Source organism: Hylobates moloch, unplaced genomic scaffold (assembly GCF_009828535.3).
Source record: "Hylobates moloch isolate HMO894 unplaced genomic scaffold, HMol_V3 SCAFFOLD_1, whole genome shotgun sequence".
In the NCBI taxonomy this organism is placed as follows: Eukaryota; Metazoa; Chordata; class Mammalia; order Primates; family Hylobatidae; genus Hylobates; species Hylobates moloch.
Window position 1 is genome coordinate 77426274 of NW_026652276.1, and position 20141 is coordinate 77446414.

At 34.3% G+C, this 20141-nt stretch overlaps 1 protein-coding gene across 1 annotated transcript in view; it reads left to right on the forward strand.

Annotated features, from left to right (window-relative positions):
• LOC116810729 (sodium channel protein type 3 subunit alpha) overlaps window positions 1-20141 on the forward strand; it is a 114796-nt gene that overhangs the window by 20977 nt on the left and 73678 nt on the right. The window contains exons 3-7 of the mRNA XM_032755547.2: window positions 6444-6757; window positions 12504-12622; window positions 14227-14316; window positions 18567-18695; window positions 19194-19285. Of these exons, the coding sequence (XP_032611438.1) occupies window positions 6494-6757; window positions 12504-12622; window positions 14227-14316; window positions 18567-18695; window positions 19194-19285 (694 nt within the window). The 5' untranslated portion in view covers window positions 6444-6493. The remainder of the gene's footprint in view (window positions 1-6443; window positions 6758-12503; window positions 12623-14226; window positions 14317-18566; window positions 18696-19193; window positions 19286-20141) is intronic.

A 20141-nucleotide genomic window follows, 5' to 3' on the forward strand; every position in this document is an offset into this window, starting at 1 on the left:
TCCTGGGCTCAAGCAATCCTCCTGCCTCAGCCTCCGAAGTGCTGGGATTACAGTCATGAGCCACCATGCCCAGACTCATCCAGTAACTTCTTAATCAACTTTACCCCAGCTCAGACAGCTTTCTGAGTCTCAGATCCATATTTTAATTATATATCCAGATGTCTCACAGCTATCTCAAACTGAACAGGTTCCAAACAGAATTTATTATCATGCCTTACAAACCTCCATTTCTCTATTGGGTTAATGTCGGTTTGTGGCTTAAGCTGGAAACCTGGAAGTGAGCTTAACCCTATAACTTTAATTCACATCTCCTATCAAGTCAGTCACAAAATCTCATTGTTTTTCTCTCTCCTATACTTGTGCATTAAATACACTCTTCTGGCTGTGGTTTTTCTCCCTAACTTATTGATGGCCTACTATTAATGTATTCCAGGCACTGTGCTCACCCTTTAGGTTCATTTTCTCATTTAAATGTTATATTAGCTCTATAAAGTATGAACTATGATTATCTCCATTGTACAGCTAGGGAAATTATAAAGAATAAAAAAGCTTCAGGAACACAGCAGAGTCAGGCCTTGAATCCAGTTCTGATTGCTAAGTCCATGCCTTTTGGTACGAGAGCTATAGTCAGATACTTTACTTCTCTTCTTTTGACTATTGAGTGGTGTCTAACTGCTTTCTTCTAGGGCAGTTGTTCTCAAAGTATAGATTTTAGACAACTGGGGATTCCTGGGGCCCTTTGTGTGGGAGCTTTGAGTTCTAAACTACTTTCGTAATAATACCAAAATGGCATTTGTCTTTTTTCACTGTTTTGGCACTTGCACTGATAAAGCAATAGGCATGTGCTAAAACTGCTAATGCTTTAGCAGGAATCAATGCAGTAGCATCAAACTATAGGCGTAGTCTGTGTTTTCTTCATTGCTCCACACTCTCAGTAAGAAAAATAATGCCAGTTCACATAATACATCTCTTATGAAGCAGTACATATTAATTTTGTTCAAGCACAACCCTAAAAATACATATTTTTAACATTCTGTATGATGAAATAGGAGGAATATGTAAAGTATTTGACTGCATACTGAAGTGTCCTACTTGTCTCTAGGAAAAGCACTTGTGTGATTGAGTCAGGAGCTGAATAAGCCACTTTTCTTTTTCTCATGGAACACCATTTTCACTTGAAAGAATAACTGACAAACTATGGTTATTCAGACTTGAGTATTTGGCACACATTTTCTCAAAAATGAACAAAGGGAAAGACTGTCACTTCAGGAAAAGCAAATGACAGCATTTGTTGTCAATGTTAAAATTCGAGCTTTCAAGAGGAAATTGGAATTTGGGAAAACTTTTACCTGCCACTGGGAGCTTGACAGTCTACCCATACATTACAACTTTTCTCATGACATTAGTGGTGATAGTAACAAATGTGATTTTTGGATATTATATAATAAAATTTGTCAAAATCTGGAAGACCTTCATAACAATGTGCCATTTTCCAAATAATTCATGCATGATTAGGTAAAAGACCTATTCAAATGACAAGATCGATCAAAAGTTCATTGATATGGCTTTTGATTTCACACAACTAATTTAGTAAACTACCATTTGTAGAGTTTTGATGTGACATTAAAGAAGGATATTCACAGTTACCTGGAAAGGCAATTAAAACACTCCCTTTTCCAGCCACACATATGCATGAGAATTTTCTTCATGTATTTCAATAAAACAATATATTCCATCAGACTGAACACAGAAGCATTTATGAAAATCTAAATGTATTCTCTTAGGTGACATAAAGATATGTGACTAAATGTGAAACAAATTCATTCTTCTCATTAAATTTTTTTCTGTTTTGAATAATATAGTTGTTTTCATTAACCATCTGTCTGTATAAACATACAAGTGCTTATTGTTAATAAGAATTTTTACATTTTTTCATTTTAACTTTTAATATGGTAAGTATGGATAGCTAAGTCCCCCCATAAACAAAAGCTCTTTGGGTTCATGAATGATTTTAAGAGTGTAAAGAAATCCTGAAACCACAGCATTTGAAAACTACTGCTCTAGGATCACTCCCTGCCTGTCCACCCTTCATACTGCCACCATCTTTCCAATCTTCACATTGATCATAACACTCCCCATCCATGGCATACTTTCAGGTGTAGTACAGGGTCCTCAATGATCTGTCCTGCCTAACTTCAGAGTTTTATGTCATGCCTCTCCCTTCTGTGCAGGGTGATGTCCACCCACAATGAATTGCATGTCATTGCTCCCAAAGTCCCCATGCTCTTTCTTGTCTCTGCATCTGCACACATGCCGCCCCTACCCCACCTGCTCAATGTGTCTCTACTAATGTGTCTTCCTACCAACCCCTTCCCAACCACCACCACCATAAACCCCCAGTTAAATTCCAACTAGCCTACAAAACCTACTCCAATATCACTTCCTCAGGGAAATTTCTCCAAACCATACCTCTCTCTCCCTACCCTGGGATGAACTTATTGATACTTTTTATGAACCTCAGACAATACCAGCTGTATATAACTGTATTATAATTATCTGTATAAAAATATGCCTCCCACATTGGACTGTCAGACCCAGGGAAGTGACCATGGGTTCCTGGTTCAAGCAGAGTACTGATTCATAGAATCCCTCCATAAATATTTTCCAAATAAATGATTTTGAGATCCCTTCCAGATTTGGAGTTCTGCAGTTTATTCCTCAAATAGCATATACTGAATCATAATCTTTTTACTAGTTAACAAAGGGATGTATTTGCTTTACCTACACACATTCATCCACAGGCTTTTTGGTTTTTAGTTAAAGAGATCATCTCCTAAGATTTTTTTCATATCTTTTTTGTCCTTGCAAAGATAGCTCTGGAGAAAATTTGATATATTAAATTTTATGTATTTTAATAAATTATAATGTGCATATAATCATTAATAATATATATATTCCACACCAAGGCATCAGTAAGAATTAATTTTTAAAGTCTGCTCTAATATGAATATAAAATTATGTAAGAACCCTGTATAATAAGCTCACAGAGTACAAGAAAGGAGAGGAAAAATGTAAAAGAGAACTGCCAAAGAACTATGAGGGATTTCCAAACAGCAAAATTGTCAGTGAATCCATGAGAAACTCTACTCACTAAATTCTTTAATTTCTCAGCCTACCCAAATATTGGGCAAACCCTAATTCCCTTGCAGGGGAAAAGCTGAGAGTCTGGAACTAGCCTGTCTTCCGAGGACTTAGAGACGATAGTATGGGAATTTCAACGAGACGTTTTTACTTTCTTTTGACCAAGATTCAAATTCTTTATTCCAGCCCTTGATAAGTAAATAAGAAGGTAAAGGACTATTTATTTGTAAAAAAATTTTCATGATTTCGTGATGGCACCTTGTTCCATATCATCTCAGATAAATCAGAATAATTTTTGAAAGTTATTCAGTGATTTCCATATTAGATATTTTAAACCTAATTTTATTTCTAAAACAAAAACCAACCAGGAGACTCCAGTTAAGTAAAATGTATGTATTAATATAAATTAGCTATTCCCATCTGGAAAAGGGCAGCCATCTCTGTGTTGAGATGCCTCAATGATACTGAGGCTGAGACAGGTTAGATGATTCAGGCATACCATTAGCAGCAGACTCAATACTAACCCAGATCTCCCATTCCAACTGCAGTGTGTTTTTCATTCATTGTCAATAAAGACATCAAAATTGGTTCAAAACCAAATCCTCAAGCCAACCTTTTTTTTTTTTTCTCCTCTAAGAAAGCGACCATGTTTCATAGAATTTCCTTAAGACATGTTTGTCATGCTGTTTCATTTTCATTCAGCACTGGAGAAGGACCACAGCCATTCAGTTCATGGCAGGTGATGTCAGACAGATGGATTACACATCTTTAGATACTTAAGGCTTACAGAAAATGCTCAAACTCTTTCTGCACTCAAAAGCATAAAAGCTGTGATTATTCCACACAGCTTAGAGTTGGATTGATGATGTGACCATCAAAATTGACATAAGATAGCTAAAAACATTAGTTTTATTTTGTGCTGCCTACCGTAAATTTAGAAAACACAAAATAAATGATCAACTGACTTTTGAGTAAAATAGATTTTTTCTCAAACCTTTCGATTCATGTACTATACCACCTGATGGAGAAAAAAATGTGCTGCCCAACTATAAAACAGAAGTTCTGTTCAAAATTAGTAAAAAATAACATAACTTTTGACAGGCCTGCTATTTTATTTTATAACTTATATTGAATATACTTTCACAGTAGCAAAAGATATAATGACAATGTTATATCATAAATACTAACTCAAAGAAAAGACATATCTTATGTTAAAAACACTTTTTGGGCCCAGCGCATTGGCTCACTGCTGTAATCCTAGCGCTTTGGGAGACTGAGGCAGGCGGATGGCTTGAGCCCAAGAGTTTGAGATCAGCCTGGGCAAAATGGCGACTGAAACCTCATCTCTACAAAAGATACAAAAATGATCCAGGCATGGTGGAGGGCATTTGTAGTCCTAGCTACTCAGGAGGCTGAGGTGGGACGATCACCTGAGCCCGGGAGTTCAAGGCTGCAGTGAGCCGTGATTGTGCCACTGCACTCCAGCCTGGGTGACAGAGTGAGACCCTGTCTCAAAAAAATAATAATAGTATAATATAATAAGTAATGTTATAGAAACACTTTTTTGTCATTGGAACAGATCAGGGAACTAGTAATTAAGATATAAACAAAAAAAAAAGCCACACACATAATAACCTATATTGTTTTTCTTATGTTACTAAAAGATCCAGAGCTTCTGATTGTAAGCTCAAGTATATGTAGTGAGCTGCCAAGAATTAGAGGGCCATTTAGGGATAAACTACTATGGGGCCTAGAATAAATGCGGGGGCAAAGAGGAATGGTAGGAATGGGGAAAATGTCACAGATGACTTTGATGCCGTAGTGGTAGGTTCTTTTATAAGATGACTCATGTACTTATTTTATTTGGTTTGTCATTGTTTCTATATTCTATCTATCTTGATTTTTTAAATGTGATTTTTGGCATAATGCAAAATAAAATAACTCATGTTTCAAAATTTACGTAGCTGATTTCTTGTGGTTTTGATAGTTCTATTACGTAACCTGCAAATAGATTTTTGTTCCCTTCCCTGAGAAATTGAGCAGGGCCATTCCATCCGTCTGCCTTCCCTTCTTTCTCATCCAGGTGATCAGCATGTGTGAGTGTGCCTCTATAAACTGCACTTCTCAGTTCATTCCTTTAATTCCGTAGTCACAATTGTGGTTCCAGCACAGCAAGAACTTGTTTAAAGAGTGGTTTGAATTGTGAGGATGCTTGAAACCATAAAAGAGGGAAAATAGCTAGGGAAACTGAAGATAATTTAATTATGATAGTTTACAATAATATAGTGCTTACTAATTCCAAAAACTATTCTAGACACAACATAATTAACTAATTTATTCCTTATGATAACCCGGGAGGTTGGTTTCCCTACTACCCTCATGTTATAGATGAAGTCAAGCAATAAGGGGTTACTTTGTCCACAATCACACAGCTCATAAGCGGCAGAGCCAGGGTTTAGAACGGACAGAGTGTAGCACCTGAGTCCATGCTTTTAACCACTATACTAAATGGAAGATTCAGAGAAAACGTCAAAATTGTCTTGGAATAATTGAAGGGCAGCAGATTGAAATAAGAAGTCAACATATTCTCCATTGCCTCAGAAGGAAACAGAGTCTGGCTTAATAAAAGAAAGGAAATACTAAAGATAGGTAGATTTTTCTGGCAGCAGTGGCTTCCATGTCCCTGCTGGTTGGTGATCAGATCTTTTCTGGAGCAGCAGTTGTCAATGATGCTGACAACGAGAACAGTGGTTGGGTTTGGCAAAACTTCATTTTCTATCCTCATTTGTATGAGTCAGGGATATATCACAATAATTGTATTGTTATCAGTACTTCTTTATTTGGGGAGTTACAAAGTTATGAAAAGGCGGGGGGCAGGATGCAGAATAATTAAGCAATTTTATTGACAAGCTTTACTGGCATTACTCTTTTGCTGAAAGTATACTATATTTTGGCTTAAAGTGTCAAAACAGAATTTTTTTAAATGCTTTTAAAAATGGACAAAATTATATATATTCTTGAGGTAAAATATAATGTTTATATGTATATTATATATACTGTATATTGTAGAATGGCTAAATCAAACTAACATTAAGTACAGACTTTTGATAGATTTATGAACTTGGCTTATTGAGAATGAGGTTGAATGATGATGTTTTCAAGTTCAAATGTGTAGTGCAGTACTAAAAGCATGACTTAATGTTTATAGCTTTAAAAAATTACTAAAAAATGACATTTTGGTTGATGTTCTTATGCCAATCGCTTGCTTTCCTAACTCTCATGTAATTTTTCTTTTATTGCAGGCAATTCGTATGCAAGAAGCTACACGTAATTAAATGTGCAGGATGAAAAGATGGCACAGGCACTGTTGGTACCCCCGGGACCTGAAAGCTTCCGCCTTTTTACTAGAGAATCTCTTGCTGCTATCGAAAAACGTGCTGCAGAAGAGAAAGCCAAGAAGCCCAAAAAGGAACAAGATAATGATGATGAGAACAAACCAAAGCCTAATAGTGACTTGGAAGCTGGAAAGAACCTTCCATTTATTTATGGAGACATTCCTCCAGAGATGGTGTCAGAGCCCCTGGAGGACCTGGATCCCTATTATATCAATAAGAAAGTGAGTATTGATTTTAGACTTCCAATAAATCTTTAATTAAACTCTTAACTGTAATATACTTTTCTGGGCCTTATATACAGCATCACAATTTTTCTTCTGTTAAAGATTTTATAATACTCTTCACTGTCACTTATTTTTATCACAATATAATAAAACAAACATTTATAAGAAATGAAGTCAAGAGTTGGTTACAGTGAGGAAATAGGAATAGATGAATGATTTCTACAATTTCACAGTAATTCAGATAGTCAAAATTAAAATTAATATCAACAAAGTGAAATATCTGTTATGGCTGACATATTCAAGCACAGGATAGACTACAGAATAATACCTATGCAGAAAAGAATTATGAGCATATGTTGTACTTAATTATTTTTTAGTTCATGACTGACTTGATGTACTTTCACAATAATTTGTATTCTAGAGCACAATAAATAATCTTCTGCTTAGCATCCTCCTATAGCCAGACAATACATTAAGAAGCACGTTCACCCAGAGATTCCTTTTTCCCCCCAGTAACCTAGAATATGATTAGGATCTTCTCTTAACCTTACATAGTTTGTGGCATGCTAGATTCTGGATCACGTATACTGTTAAAACATCACCCTGAAGAAAAAAATGTCAAAATTGGAAGACCAAAAAAAAAGATCTTCCAAATTTTCTCCATCCATACATGATTTAAATTAGTAGTTATGACTGTGCTTTCCTAATGCTAAAATAAATGCATAGTTGTATCAGAATTAGCTGGTTTCTATAGTTAAACTAGCTGGGTGATATTTTATAGAAAATAAAAAAAATGGGTGGCACACTCTATACTTTCTAATTGGATATTAAGGCATTTTATAACCACGATTTATATTTTACACTTATAAGCATAAAAATAGCTCTCAATGTAGAAACTAAAGATAAATTAATATCACCATGAGTTGATGACTTATAGATTATGGAAGATATTGAACACCTTTATTAGTCAAAGCACATCCTTTTAAAAGTTTATAGTTTATAAAATCAGTGATGGCTAAAGGAAATGACAACCATTCAGACATGGAATTAGTCCTGTTGTTCTAAATAAGTATTTCTCAAACTTGCACATCCATACAGATTACCTCAAGATCTTTTAATTTGCAGATTCTGAATCCATAGGTCTGGGCTAGGGCCAGAGATCCTGAATTTCTTACAAACCATCAGGCTGTTACATGGCCACACTTTGAATAGCAAGCTTTAATGTTTTATTTAAAGTCATAAGAGTACATGTAAATAGTTAAACAGAGTCTCCTTTTTCCCCTTTTATAGCTAGTTTCATAAAAGGTGACATTTAACACATTCATGTACTTCTAAAAATAACTTATTTCAACAATTTACTATAGAATTGATAAAGAAAAATTTGAAATTTAGTTATGATGATTATAATAAGTCACCCCCCAAGAAATTGGAAAAAATATTATCCGGTGAAAACTGTTGCTCTGAAGGATATATTTGTAAAGATATCTTTAAGAAAGGAGGCATGATTTACTCTGCTATGATTAAAAGTATTTGCTACTTAAAGAAAGGAAGTGTCCTTAAAAAAGGGAATCAATCAGCCTGGTAGGATTAAGGGGGAAAGAAAAGGAGAACAGAGGCAAACGTTAGTATTTTCCAAGGGAGACAGAACTTTAGTAGTAGCACTGAAAGCATTTACTTCCCAATGGCCAGGCCGCCTCACTGTGGAGGGGCTACACTGAACTACCTAACATATGCTCTTAAACATTCCACATCATTTGATTAGGTCAGCTGGCTTGGGCTCCATATTCAACAAGAAACCTTCTGATTACAATTTGTTTTCCCCTAAATCTGCTTGAAGAAAAGAACATGCTGGTTACATCACTACAATTATCTCAGTCCATATGAAAGTAATGTATCTCAGTGTAAATAAATAGATCGGAGGCCAGGCATGATGGCCCACACCTGTAATCCTAGGGCTTCGAGAGGCCAAGGCAGGAGAATTGTTTGAGGTCAGGAGTTTGAGGCTGCAGTGAGCTATGATTGTGCTACTCACTCTAGCCTAGGTGACAGATCAAGGTCCTGTCTAAATAAATAAATAGGTTGGCATTCTTATTTTATATACCAGGTTTTCAAGTTTGGTTAATGTGAGTCTGCCACTAAAAAACAGAATTGTCCTCTGTTGTTGACAAAGTCAATTTGTATTGCCTCCATGGCTGAGAGCCAGACTTAGACCCTGATTTATTCATAGTGGCTGTGAACCATCTTGAGAGACATCTAGACAGTCTTTAGTGTTGGCTGCACTGCTTTCATTTATGAAGTATCCATAAAGATGAAGATTGAGGTGCTATTAAACAAGGAGGTAATTTGTCATTCTTAGCATAGAAGGAGTAAAGTAAGAAGCTAATGGAAGAAGTTTTAGAATTTAAAAATATGTTATGAAGCTGTGTTAATTATATGGAAAAATACAGGTAAAAGGCATTTAAAAACTTTGAAGCATTATGTAACTCTTTACCATCATTAATTAGTGATACATTTTGAATACCTAATTTAATTAAATGAGTAACATCACAATGTATTTTAATGGCATTTAATTTGACCAAGGTACTATTAATAATAGCAACAGTGATAATCATAACTAACTTTTCTGGTGCTCATACTTTGTCAAGCACTGCTAAGTTCTTGAACTCACTTACTATTTAGTGAACCAGTGAGGCAGGTCCTGTTGTTAGCTTCAGTTTGTAAATGGGGAAGTGAAGCACAGAGAGAGGAGGTAACTTGCTCAAGACCACACTCCTTAAGTGGTGAATCCAGGATCTGAGCCCAGGCATTCGACTCCAGAGCCAGAGCTCTTAACCACTAAGTGAAATTATATACTATGCTTATTAACATAATAAAATAAAAGAGAAAGTTAAAAAATTGGCTGCATCATTTTTTGAGTTCTCTGATTGATGTGGTCCTAATCATTGAGATGTAAATCTTATTCTCGCCACAAAGTAGTAAAACTTTTAGTAAACTTATAAGATGTGCATCTAAGTAACATTCCAGGAAAAAGAAGCAAGTAACATTCCAGAGTACAAAATAGCTGGTTTAACATACTTCCAGCTGTAGCAATGATGATCAGTATGATGTCAGTAGCAATATGAAGTATTAATTTTTTAAGTCACATCATTACTTATCATTACTTGGAAACATAACTTTAGAATTGCTACGATTTATCTCTCCCCTATTCATCTGTCATTTTCTCAAGTAATTTTCAGTTTAGGTATATCTCTTCATAACATCAGAGTCCCATAATTTCAAACTTTTTTCTTGCAATTCTTTCACTATACAGGACATTAGCATTTTATTCTGCATTTCTCAGAACTCAGGGTTCTCTTTGTGTCAGGTATTGTTCCCGAGACATAAACTGGGAGTGTAGTCTTAAGGCCTGCTCTGTTTTAGAACTTATAAATTCAACGAAGATGCTCTTAGCATGTCAGCTGTAATTCCGCTAGTACTAAGAAGGCCAATCTTGCAGGAGGAGCAAAGGGTTCCATGTTCAAAGGGATAATTTATTGCTGTTCACTCTGTTTTTGGAGATAGTTCAAAATGAAACTCTCTCCTAATGTCGCAAGCAGAAATTGCTTTTTCAGGGAAATTGTTTCAAAAGAGCATGAGTACCTGCACCTTAAATTATGGTGAGCTTTTCCAGGGAAATTGTTTCAAAAGAGCATGAGTACCTGCACCTTAAATTATGGTGAGCTTTTCCAAGTTATGCTGTTGTGTTGTTGAATGCCTAAATGGATCTTGACTGTTCAACTGTAATATTAAATAATCCAATCTTGTGACTCCAAGGCAACCCTTTAATGCCTCTGTGCTTCAAAAACAGTCTTTCCAAGGTCCACTGTCCTTTACACACAGTCCTACTGCTAGTAAAGAATAGTTTGCTTGCCTGCTTCATAAAACTATTCACATTTATACTGTGCAGTTTCTGGAAAATTGTTAGTTAAGTAATGTTGGCTCTATGGTCTTAAATACAAAAAGGCAATGAACAGAGAAACTGTGTAGTTTCTGAAAAATGGTTAGTTAAATAATGGTTGGCTCAATGGTCTTAAATACAAAGGGATAATGAACAGAAAAACTGTTTGGTTTCTGGAAAATGGTTAGTTAAGTAATGGTTGGCACCATGGTCTTAAATACAAAAGAGCAATGAACAGAGAAATTGTTTTCCCTGCCCTTTATACTGACAATATAAATATTTTTGTCTACCTATTCAAACAAAGCACGTTGTCAGCGAACATAAATGTATGGCATATAGCCCCTAGTTAAAGGAGAGAAACATATTATTAAGTAAATGGATATACAGAATAGATGTCTTAAAGGTAATAGTATCTTTAAGGTAAACCCGCATTTAATTAAAACAAGTGTTTATTTGCAAACCAGGCTATTAAATATTGTGGAAAAAAATGGAGAAAAAGTAGATTACAAGCTCTTTATGCTCAATGGTTTATAACAATTTCTAACCTAGTTCTCACTGGAATGAACATTATGTGTAAACTGCTACTTGGCTATAATTACAAGCAACATGTAAAAGAGTACAAATTAATATACTAAGACTTACTGGTAAAGAGAAACAATTAGGGAGTGATCAGGAGGTAGTGTGATTTATTCGGAAGGACATGATTAAGGAGGTGATTGATAGCTGGGAAAATTCCCAGAGAGAAGAGATTTTCAACCTTGACTGCATATTGGAATCGCCTCAGGAAATTTTTTTTAAATACCCAAGTCTGTGCCCATCCCTCAGAAATTTTCATTCAATTGGCAATTTTAAGATCTCTACAGGACAGCGTAATATTCAGGCAGGATTAAGAACCTCTGACATAATAGGGGGTCACTGTAGGTGGAACTATATTGTAACGTGTTATAGAGACATTTCCCTGAAATGAAGGGAGTTTTCATTAAATGACCTTTCAGTTGCCACCTTCTTCTAGGAGTCTATGACACTCATATTCAGAGTCACAGGGAGAGTTTGACTGGTTATGAGTGAGGTTGACAACTGAATTGAATTGGCCATAGCAAAGATGACTCTAGTGGGAAAAAAATAAAAGATGATTCTATAGGAACATGGTAAGTAATCACTTGTAGCATAGCTAATGCTAAGTGGATGATTGTAGCTTTCAGATCATAGAATTTTAATTGGGGAATGCCCTTTGAAATGGTGTATTTCAGACTAAATTTCAATGCATCCATCCCTCTTCAGTATTAGCTGAGAAGTTGATCCCTTCTCACACATCTATAGTCAGCAAAATCAGGTTATTCAACCGTTTGAACATTTTAAATCTACAGGGACAATCAGAAGCCATCATAAACTTTGAAGTTAAAAGATTTGATGTGATTAAAATACTTATAAAAGATTATTTTAGTAGCAATGTGTACAGAGTAATCTGAAAAGTTACCAAAGCTGAAGACAGATGGTAAGCTTTAAATAGAATTGGAATCTGTAAAGCTACATTACAATTCCATAAAAAAATTTGTGTAGAATTGTCAGTTTGTATCAGCAAGTTGGAACCTTAGAGATAGATTAGGTAATAGTAAATAGTATCTTTATTTGTAACTATATGTTAATTTAAACATCTAACGTGTTTGTAGTTATGATATATCAACTGGTTTAAACAAACAAGTTTGAACAAACAAATTCTATTTTTTAAAAAGGTCTTCATGTATGTAAGCTCTTTAAACAAGCCCATGTCTAATTTAGTAATTTTTCTCGTATTTTCTTTTTCAGACTTTTATAGTAATGAATAAAGGAAAGGCAATTTTCCGATTCAGTGCCACCTCTGCCTTGTATATTTTAACTCCACTAAACCCTGTTAGGAAAATTGCTATCAAGATTTTAGTACATTCATATCCTTTTAATGTGAATTGCCTAAATGCTATTTCTAACGGTTGATTTTAAAGAAAATGTCATTTATGTTTTCAAGTATTAGTAAAATTTCTTTGAGATTAATGGTAACATTGTTAGTTTAATTCATTTGTTTGCATTGGTTTTCCACTATTTATAACAAGAGTATTATAGAATGACTACACCATTATAGAAGAAAATATGTAACCAACCATGATAATGAATGTGTAAAAGAAATATATAGTAGGAAAAAGAGCAAATCTCCTTACACCTTTATCAGCTTCAATGAGATCATATATAACCTTTGCTAAAGATTAGATTATGGTTAGTATTACTGTTTGCATTTCCAAGTGCTCAAACTTTTATGCCTTAATTGTTTCTGTATCTTCAGCGCCTGGATTTATCCTCCTTTGTGTCCTTCCTTCCTTCTTTCTGTCCTTCCTGCCTTCTTCCCTTCCTTCATTCTTCCTTTTTCCCTTCCGTCTTATTCCCTTCTTTTTTTCAGTAAATATTTATTAAACTCCTACTATGTGCTCATGTACCTGGTTGAGAATACATATCAAAAAGTCGAACTTAAAATTATTTACTAGGTTAGTCAAAAACATATGTAAAAGGGCAAAATATGTTTGGATTTCAAGAAAATTCTCAAGTAATGATAAAATAGAATGGTGATTTTCTGAGGCAGTGTTCAAGAATGGGAATTTTGTATAGGCAGATTCAAAGCAGGCTTCTACATAAACTGAAAGACTGATTCACCTAGAGACAAGGCAAATGAAACTGACAACCTTTTGAGGTACAAATTCTTCCATTCTATGGCTTGATGTTGGAAAGTATTTATATTCTAAAATAAAATATTTATCTCAAAATAATCACAAACTTTCTTACAGGGAAGTCTAGACTTAGATCCCAAGAGAACGTACTACAGCTAATTCTCAGAAGAGCATCAAAATAGTGCTAGCTGTTTAGGTATAATGTGGACTAGATACAAGAGTATAGCCAGATGGTCTGTTGGGGTCCCCCACAATCTAAAGTGTAAATAAAAAGCTAGAAAATAACATTACCTTATCAGCACAAAATTGGATCTCCCTCTTTTATGCTATAAATTGTAAAGGAGTAAGTTACATCACTACAAACCTACTATTTATGATAGAATTCTCAATCAATGTAATCTTTGATTATACTGGGCTCTACATTCTCACACTGTTTACATTGCATTCGTTAACGTTTTATAAGTCAGTGGGGAGGAATATATCTGAAGTACACCTTTTACACTTATGGCATACTATAAACTTACTAAGGGATGGTGAGTTCTTCTTCCAGGGCAATTTCACATGACTGATTGGAATTAAAAATAACTTGCATCTGCTTCAAATAGAGATCATTTTTTCTATTAAATTCAGTTTTGTAAGTATATGGTACAAAATGAAAAAAAGAGTGCACCAAGGCCATATCACAGGCTTTGAAGTTTCTTATCATTTTATCATTGTTTTAAAACAAATAATATTAATTTCACAGTTTTTGCATCGATAAACTTTTTTGTGTGTTTTGGATCATTTATAAATGGCCATGGTAACCTACTAACATTTATTCCTTAACTATAATCTACTTTATTCAGCATGCTTATCATGTGCACTATTTTGACCAACTGTGTATTTATGACCTTGAGCAACCCTCCTGACTGGACAAAGAATGTAGAGTAAGTAGGAATAACTTCTGGGAGTGAGAAATGCACACTCAAATTCTCTAGCAATCTCTTTGTGGGTATAGCCTGACTTACGGTTTCCACTTCTGTCTAAGAAAAAGTTATTTTCATAATATGAAAGAAGATATGGGAAGTTCTTTGGGGGAGCTATTCTTCTATGAGGTAAGTATTTTTCCAACAAACTCATGACAATATCTGTTAAAGAAAGGTTATAAATTAGTATACACTTTCTGGTAAACTAAACCAATCATCTAGCCTAAAATTAAGTCTCAATTATGGTTAATCATTTGAGATAAAACACAATGATCATTTGAGTAATTTGATGAATTAAATTATTTTATTCTAGTATATAGTTATTATTGTTATATTCGAATAGAATAGATTTAGGTTTTTAGCTCTAAATTAAGTAGATGTCTTAATTACACATCTAAGATGTCTAAGTTATATTTAGATATGTAAGTTTTTTATACACAACATGTGTGCTGAAACAGCCTAGATGTGTTCCCTAAAAGAAATAAAATGTCTTCCATAAAACTGTGTTCATAAAATAACAGGGCTTAGGGGAAACATGATTGGGGGAGACTAAAACTTATGGAACTTTGTAACTAGAATACAACATAGAAACAATAATAATCCCAATAAAAAGACACTTGCCCAGTTGATTCTTTTCTAATGTTTGTACCTAAAATCATAGCCATTGAGTTCTTTGTGGCCTCAGATCCCGGGCCTCATCCTTTCTCCTTTGAAATGGAGACTGGGGATATTTGTATGATTTCATCAAAATAAAATGCTTCATTCTGTATTTTAATACATGGAGAAAGGTCTAAGCACATTAGTTGTTCAGGATGTTAAACCAGGCCCTTGTTGCACTAAAACAAAACACTTCTGTGGATGTTGTGTATTAGTATCAAGATCTTTTTATTATTATTATTGCAAGGGATTTTCCATTTAAGTGTGAGAAAAAATGCCCTTCATTGTTTCAAAACATCAATATGCTGGGGAAAATCATGCATGAACCAACACAACTACTGCATCGTAACAACGTTATTTCATTTTCTTATTTTTCAGTCACATATGAGGTTATTTGCACCAAAGAAACACACATTTTAGTGAAACAAAGTGGTTAGATTATATAGGCTATTTATATATAACATAATACAATAATCAGGTATCTGGTTAAGTAAAAAATGTAATATGCTCTTTTTATTGTTATATTTTTAAAAGTAATGTACAATAGGAGATAAGATAGTATAACAAATACTGCCACTTTTAGTTCTGTTTTTATGGATTTCTCTGAGGATTTACTGTACCACTCCAAGTCATTATTTGTCAATAATTTAACATGTTATTTTTTTAAAAAAGTAGCTTGAAAATGCCCCCTAGAAATTATTGTAATAGAGAATCCATCTCCCATATTGAGGAAAGCCATTTAACTTAGAATTCTCATTTACTATACACGATTTTGGAGTTAACAAAGTGGACACTCCTATGTAAGACTATTCTGTATGTGGTTTTTCCAGCAGAAATTATTGAAGCATTTAAACATGTATCAATTTCATTTATTTGTATAACATTATTAAAAAATAGTTAAAGAAGGCAGTTGGAGTTTGTGACCAACCTGGCCAACATGATGAAACCCCATCTCTACTAAAAATACAAAAAATGAGCCAGGCGTGGTGGCACGCACCTGTAGTCCCAGCTACTCAAGAAGCTGAGACAGGAGAATCGCTTGAACACAGGAGGTGGAGGTTGCAGTGAGCCAAGATCACACCACTGCACTCCAGCCTGGATGACAGAGCGAGACTCTGTTAAAAAAAAAAAAAAAAAAAAAAAAGCAATTGAATATATACGCCTCTCTTTCTAAAGAAACAGTAACAACTTAGAGATGATTATACCCGTTATGAAGGCAGCCTTAGCTTTAGAAAGTTTTTGATTTGCATCATTCAGCTGGAAAACTTTGCACGGGTTTTCTGATCAATTATCTTCAGTAGCTTAAAAGCAAGCCAGCAGGAAAACAGCAAAGTAGTAGCGGTTATTACCCCAAACCCTGTGTTCAGTGAAAGAGAAGATAACTTAGTTCTGAGATGAAAACTGAAGTCTCTGATATTTGAAACAGTCCCTGTACAAAGGTGTGGCATACACAAAATGACTTGAGAACCATATTATATAGTGAGGGGAGTGTTACATAAGGCAAGGCACTTCTGTAGACTGCATTTTATTTAATTTTATTTATACTGCATTTTATTTAAACCAATATATCTAAAATATGAAAATTCAACAATTAAGATTAGCCAAATTTCAAGGTTTTAAAACACCAAAGTCACAGGAACATAGACAGAATTGTTCCTGTGACACAGACAGAATTGACGGCTTGATTACGAGCCTAGTGTGGGCATAGCCAAGAAAGATAAAGGTCCCCTGACTCCCACTTACCTGCCCAACCTAGTTACTAATAAGCATTTTTGAATACCTATTCTGTGTAGAGCTCTGTCTCAGTAGGCTCTAGGACTCTCTTCCATGGACAGCCATGAACACTTCCCATACATTCCAAATGTACCCACATATTTTCTTAATTTCCCCAAATCAAGAACGAAAGTAGGGACTTTAATCTTATTCCTAGTAACTCTATAGATAACACAGAATTGCCTCAGCATAAACCACAGGGCACTAACCACTAATATAATAAACAGAACATACATGTGTGGTGTTTCTAGGCCTTTAAAAGGCCAGCTATCTCTACAAACAGAAATATCATGGTGATTATGTGTGTCACACAACAATCCAAACTACAACACAGTAAACATAAGCTTGGTATTGTAAAATATATCTCTTCCTAATAGTCAGCTACTTCATAATAAGTGAAGATAGAAATTATTACTTATGAGATCAACTGAATTGTTGGGGGAGAAAAGGAAGGGAAGTGCTTAAGAAAACTAGACTTGAAGATATCTGCATAAATTATCCTTGATGTCTTTGTTCCCTCATATGAAAGAAACTTGTGCAAAAAACATTTCAAAAATAATGATCCTAACATTTTCCATATATAAATACTGGTAGGCTGGAAAATCTAATGAATTTAATAAGAGTAAATCAAATCTTTGTGGCTTGGGTGAAGTGTTCTGAAAAATAAACTTAAATTGTGCTTTTAAAGAACACAATGTTGAAAAACAAGTACTCTCAGCTATTTTGGGAAAAAAATGAAAACAGCAATAACTTATATTGTCAAGACTCAAAGAAAAGAGAGCTAGAAATACATGACATTAAACAGCAAATAGAAAAGTCTTCCACCATTTTGGAGGCTGAAAATTGAATTTAAGCAAAGGTTGAATGATTTAGCCCAATTGCATAGAGATAGTAGCTGATGCAAGGTTAGATTTAAGAACTTTGTTTATCTGTGTATTTTGGTATTTGCACAAACACACACATATAAAATACTAGTGAACTGGAACATTTCATGTGATAATATATATACACACACACATACATATATCTATACAGCACACTCATGCACACACACACACACAGGGTGGGAAGGAGGAGGGCAGGGAGAGAGAAGAGAGAGAAATGAGGGCAGTTTATAACTCTACATGATTCTTAAAAATTTTAAAAAAAAGAAGTATATTTTCTATGGTAGACATGTAAACTAGCTCTCAAAATGAGTCTACTTATTAAGAAATTTGAATAAAATATTTTATTATTTAAGTAAATGAATCCAAGCTATGTTGCCTCTAAAGTTGTACTGTCCAATGAGGATGCCACTAGCCACATATGGCTATGGAACCTTGAAATTTGGCTAATATTAATTGTTGAATTTTCATATTTTAGATATATTGGTTTAAATAAAATGCAGTATAAAAAATAAGTTGACTTGCTTCTTCTCATCTTTTCACTTGCTACTAGGAATTTGAAAATTACATTTGTGGCTTACATTACATTTCTATCAGATACTGCTGCACTAGAAGGTCAAACTAGATGATTATCCATAAGATATATGAAACTATTATTCTAAAACCCAAATAGTTAAACAAGATTAGATTTGTAGAGAATATATTTTCTCTTCAGTTTAACTCTTTACTCAGGCTTGTAAGACTAATTAAATGAATAGATTATTTGGTAAATAGAAGTAAGGAACAATATTTTAATGAATTGAAAAACCACAAAAGGATAGGATTTGCTATGATTGAAAACATTTATTTTAACAGTTCAAGCAAAATTGTTAATTTTGGCTTGGATGTTTTTCCTAGGTACACATTCACTGGAATCTATACCTTTGAGTCACTTATAAAAATCTTGGCAAGAGGGTTTTGCTTAGAAGATTTTACGTTTCTTCGTGATCCATGGAACTGGCTGGATTTCAGTGTCATTGTGATGGCGTGAGTAATTTTGAAAATTTGATAGATGCAAAGGAATGAAAATAGTCATAGTACAAACAAGGTCTTTGTGTCATATATTAAATGTATAGCTTTCTTGTTAGTCAAGTTAACTATGTGGATTGTGTATTTTAAGAATACATATTAGAATACATATTGCAATGTAAATATATCCAGTAAATGATCAATAAATGGAATTATCTTCATGTCATATAGTCTTTCTCTTCATCAAAATGAAGTTATTCATTGACTACAATTTAATAGCAACAACTGTACTTGGATTAGTTTTGCAAACAAATGTGTTCATATTAGTGAAAATTACATTGAAATAAAGCAACACAATTTTGTTTCTTAAAAGCATCCTTTAGCATATGGCAGCCTGAGGTCTATAGCAATTCCATTTGTTAAACTCACAGGGCTCTATGTGCCAAACCCAGCATTAAGTCCTTATTTAGTATAAACTTTGCCAAAACTATCAGTAACTCTGATTTAATTCTGCAGGTATGTAACAGAATTTGTAAGCCTAGGCAATGTTTCAGCCCTTCGAACTTTCAGAGTCTTGAGAGCTCTGAAAACTATTTCTGTAATTCCAGGTAAGAAGAAACTGGTGTAAGGTAGTAGGCCCCTTATATCTCCAACTTTTCTTGTGTGTTATTGTGTTTGTGTGTGAACTCCCCTATTACAGATATGTGACAGAGTTTGTGGACCTGGGCAATGTCTCAGCGTTGAGAACATTCAGAGTTCTCCGAGCACTGAAAACAATTTCAGTCATTCCAGGTGAGAGCTAGGTTAAACACCGAGGCTGACTTTAATTATTGAGTTTGAAATCAATTTATATGACTTATAGCATTAGCCTTGTTGCTTATTATTACAGTTCATCCCGTTTAATAATGCCAAATGATGTTTCAATGTCAGTTTAGCTCATAAAATTTTATAAATTACATGCGTATTTATAAAGTCAGCCTTTGAGTTTAACAAAAAATTGCATGAGACATCTTCAAAAAATGCTAATTTTGGCCTCTTGTGCTCTCTCTTTTTCACTACCATGGCTTTACTAACTGATTTGGATTTTACCATTCACTGCAGATGTAGTTCAAAAGTGGATCTCCTTTTACAAAGGAGAAAATATTATTGTTGAAGTGTATGCATATGGCATGAGACTTACATTATCTTAAAATTCTTTTCTCCTCTAAATTACTACTGCTTGGAGGCTAGAGTAAAGAATGGATTGGTGGAAAATAGCTGCATGAAACACAAAATCTGAAATGAAAAATAACTCCAGGTTTTTTCGTATGTTTGTTCAGCATGTAAAACCACACAAACAAAACTTCCTGACTAGATATTTAAACCTTCATATTGAATTTCCAGCAAGCACACTGTTCATGTATAAAATCTGCTGTTCATCTATTTCCCAAATCATCAGGCTATCCATACAGCTTTGGTGTCTAA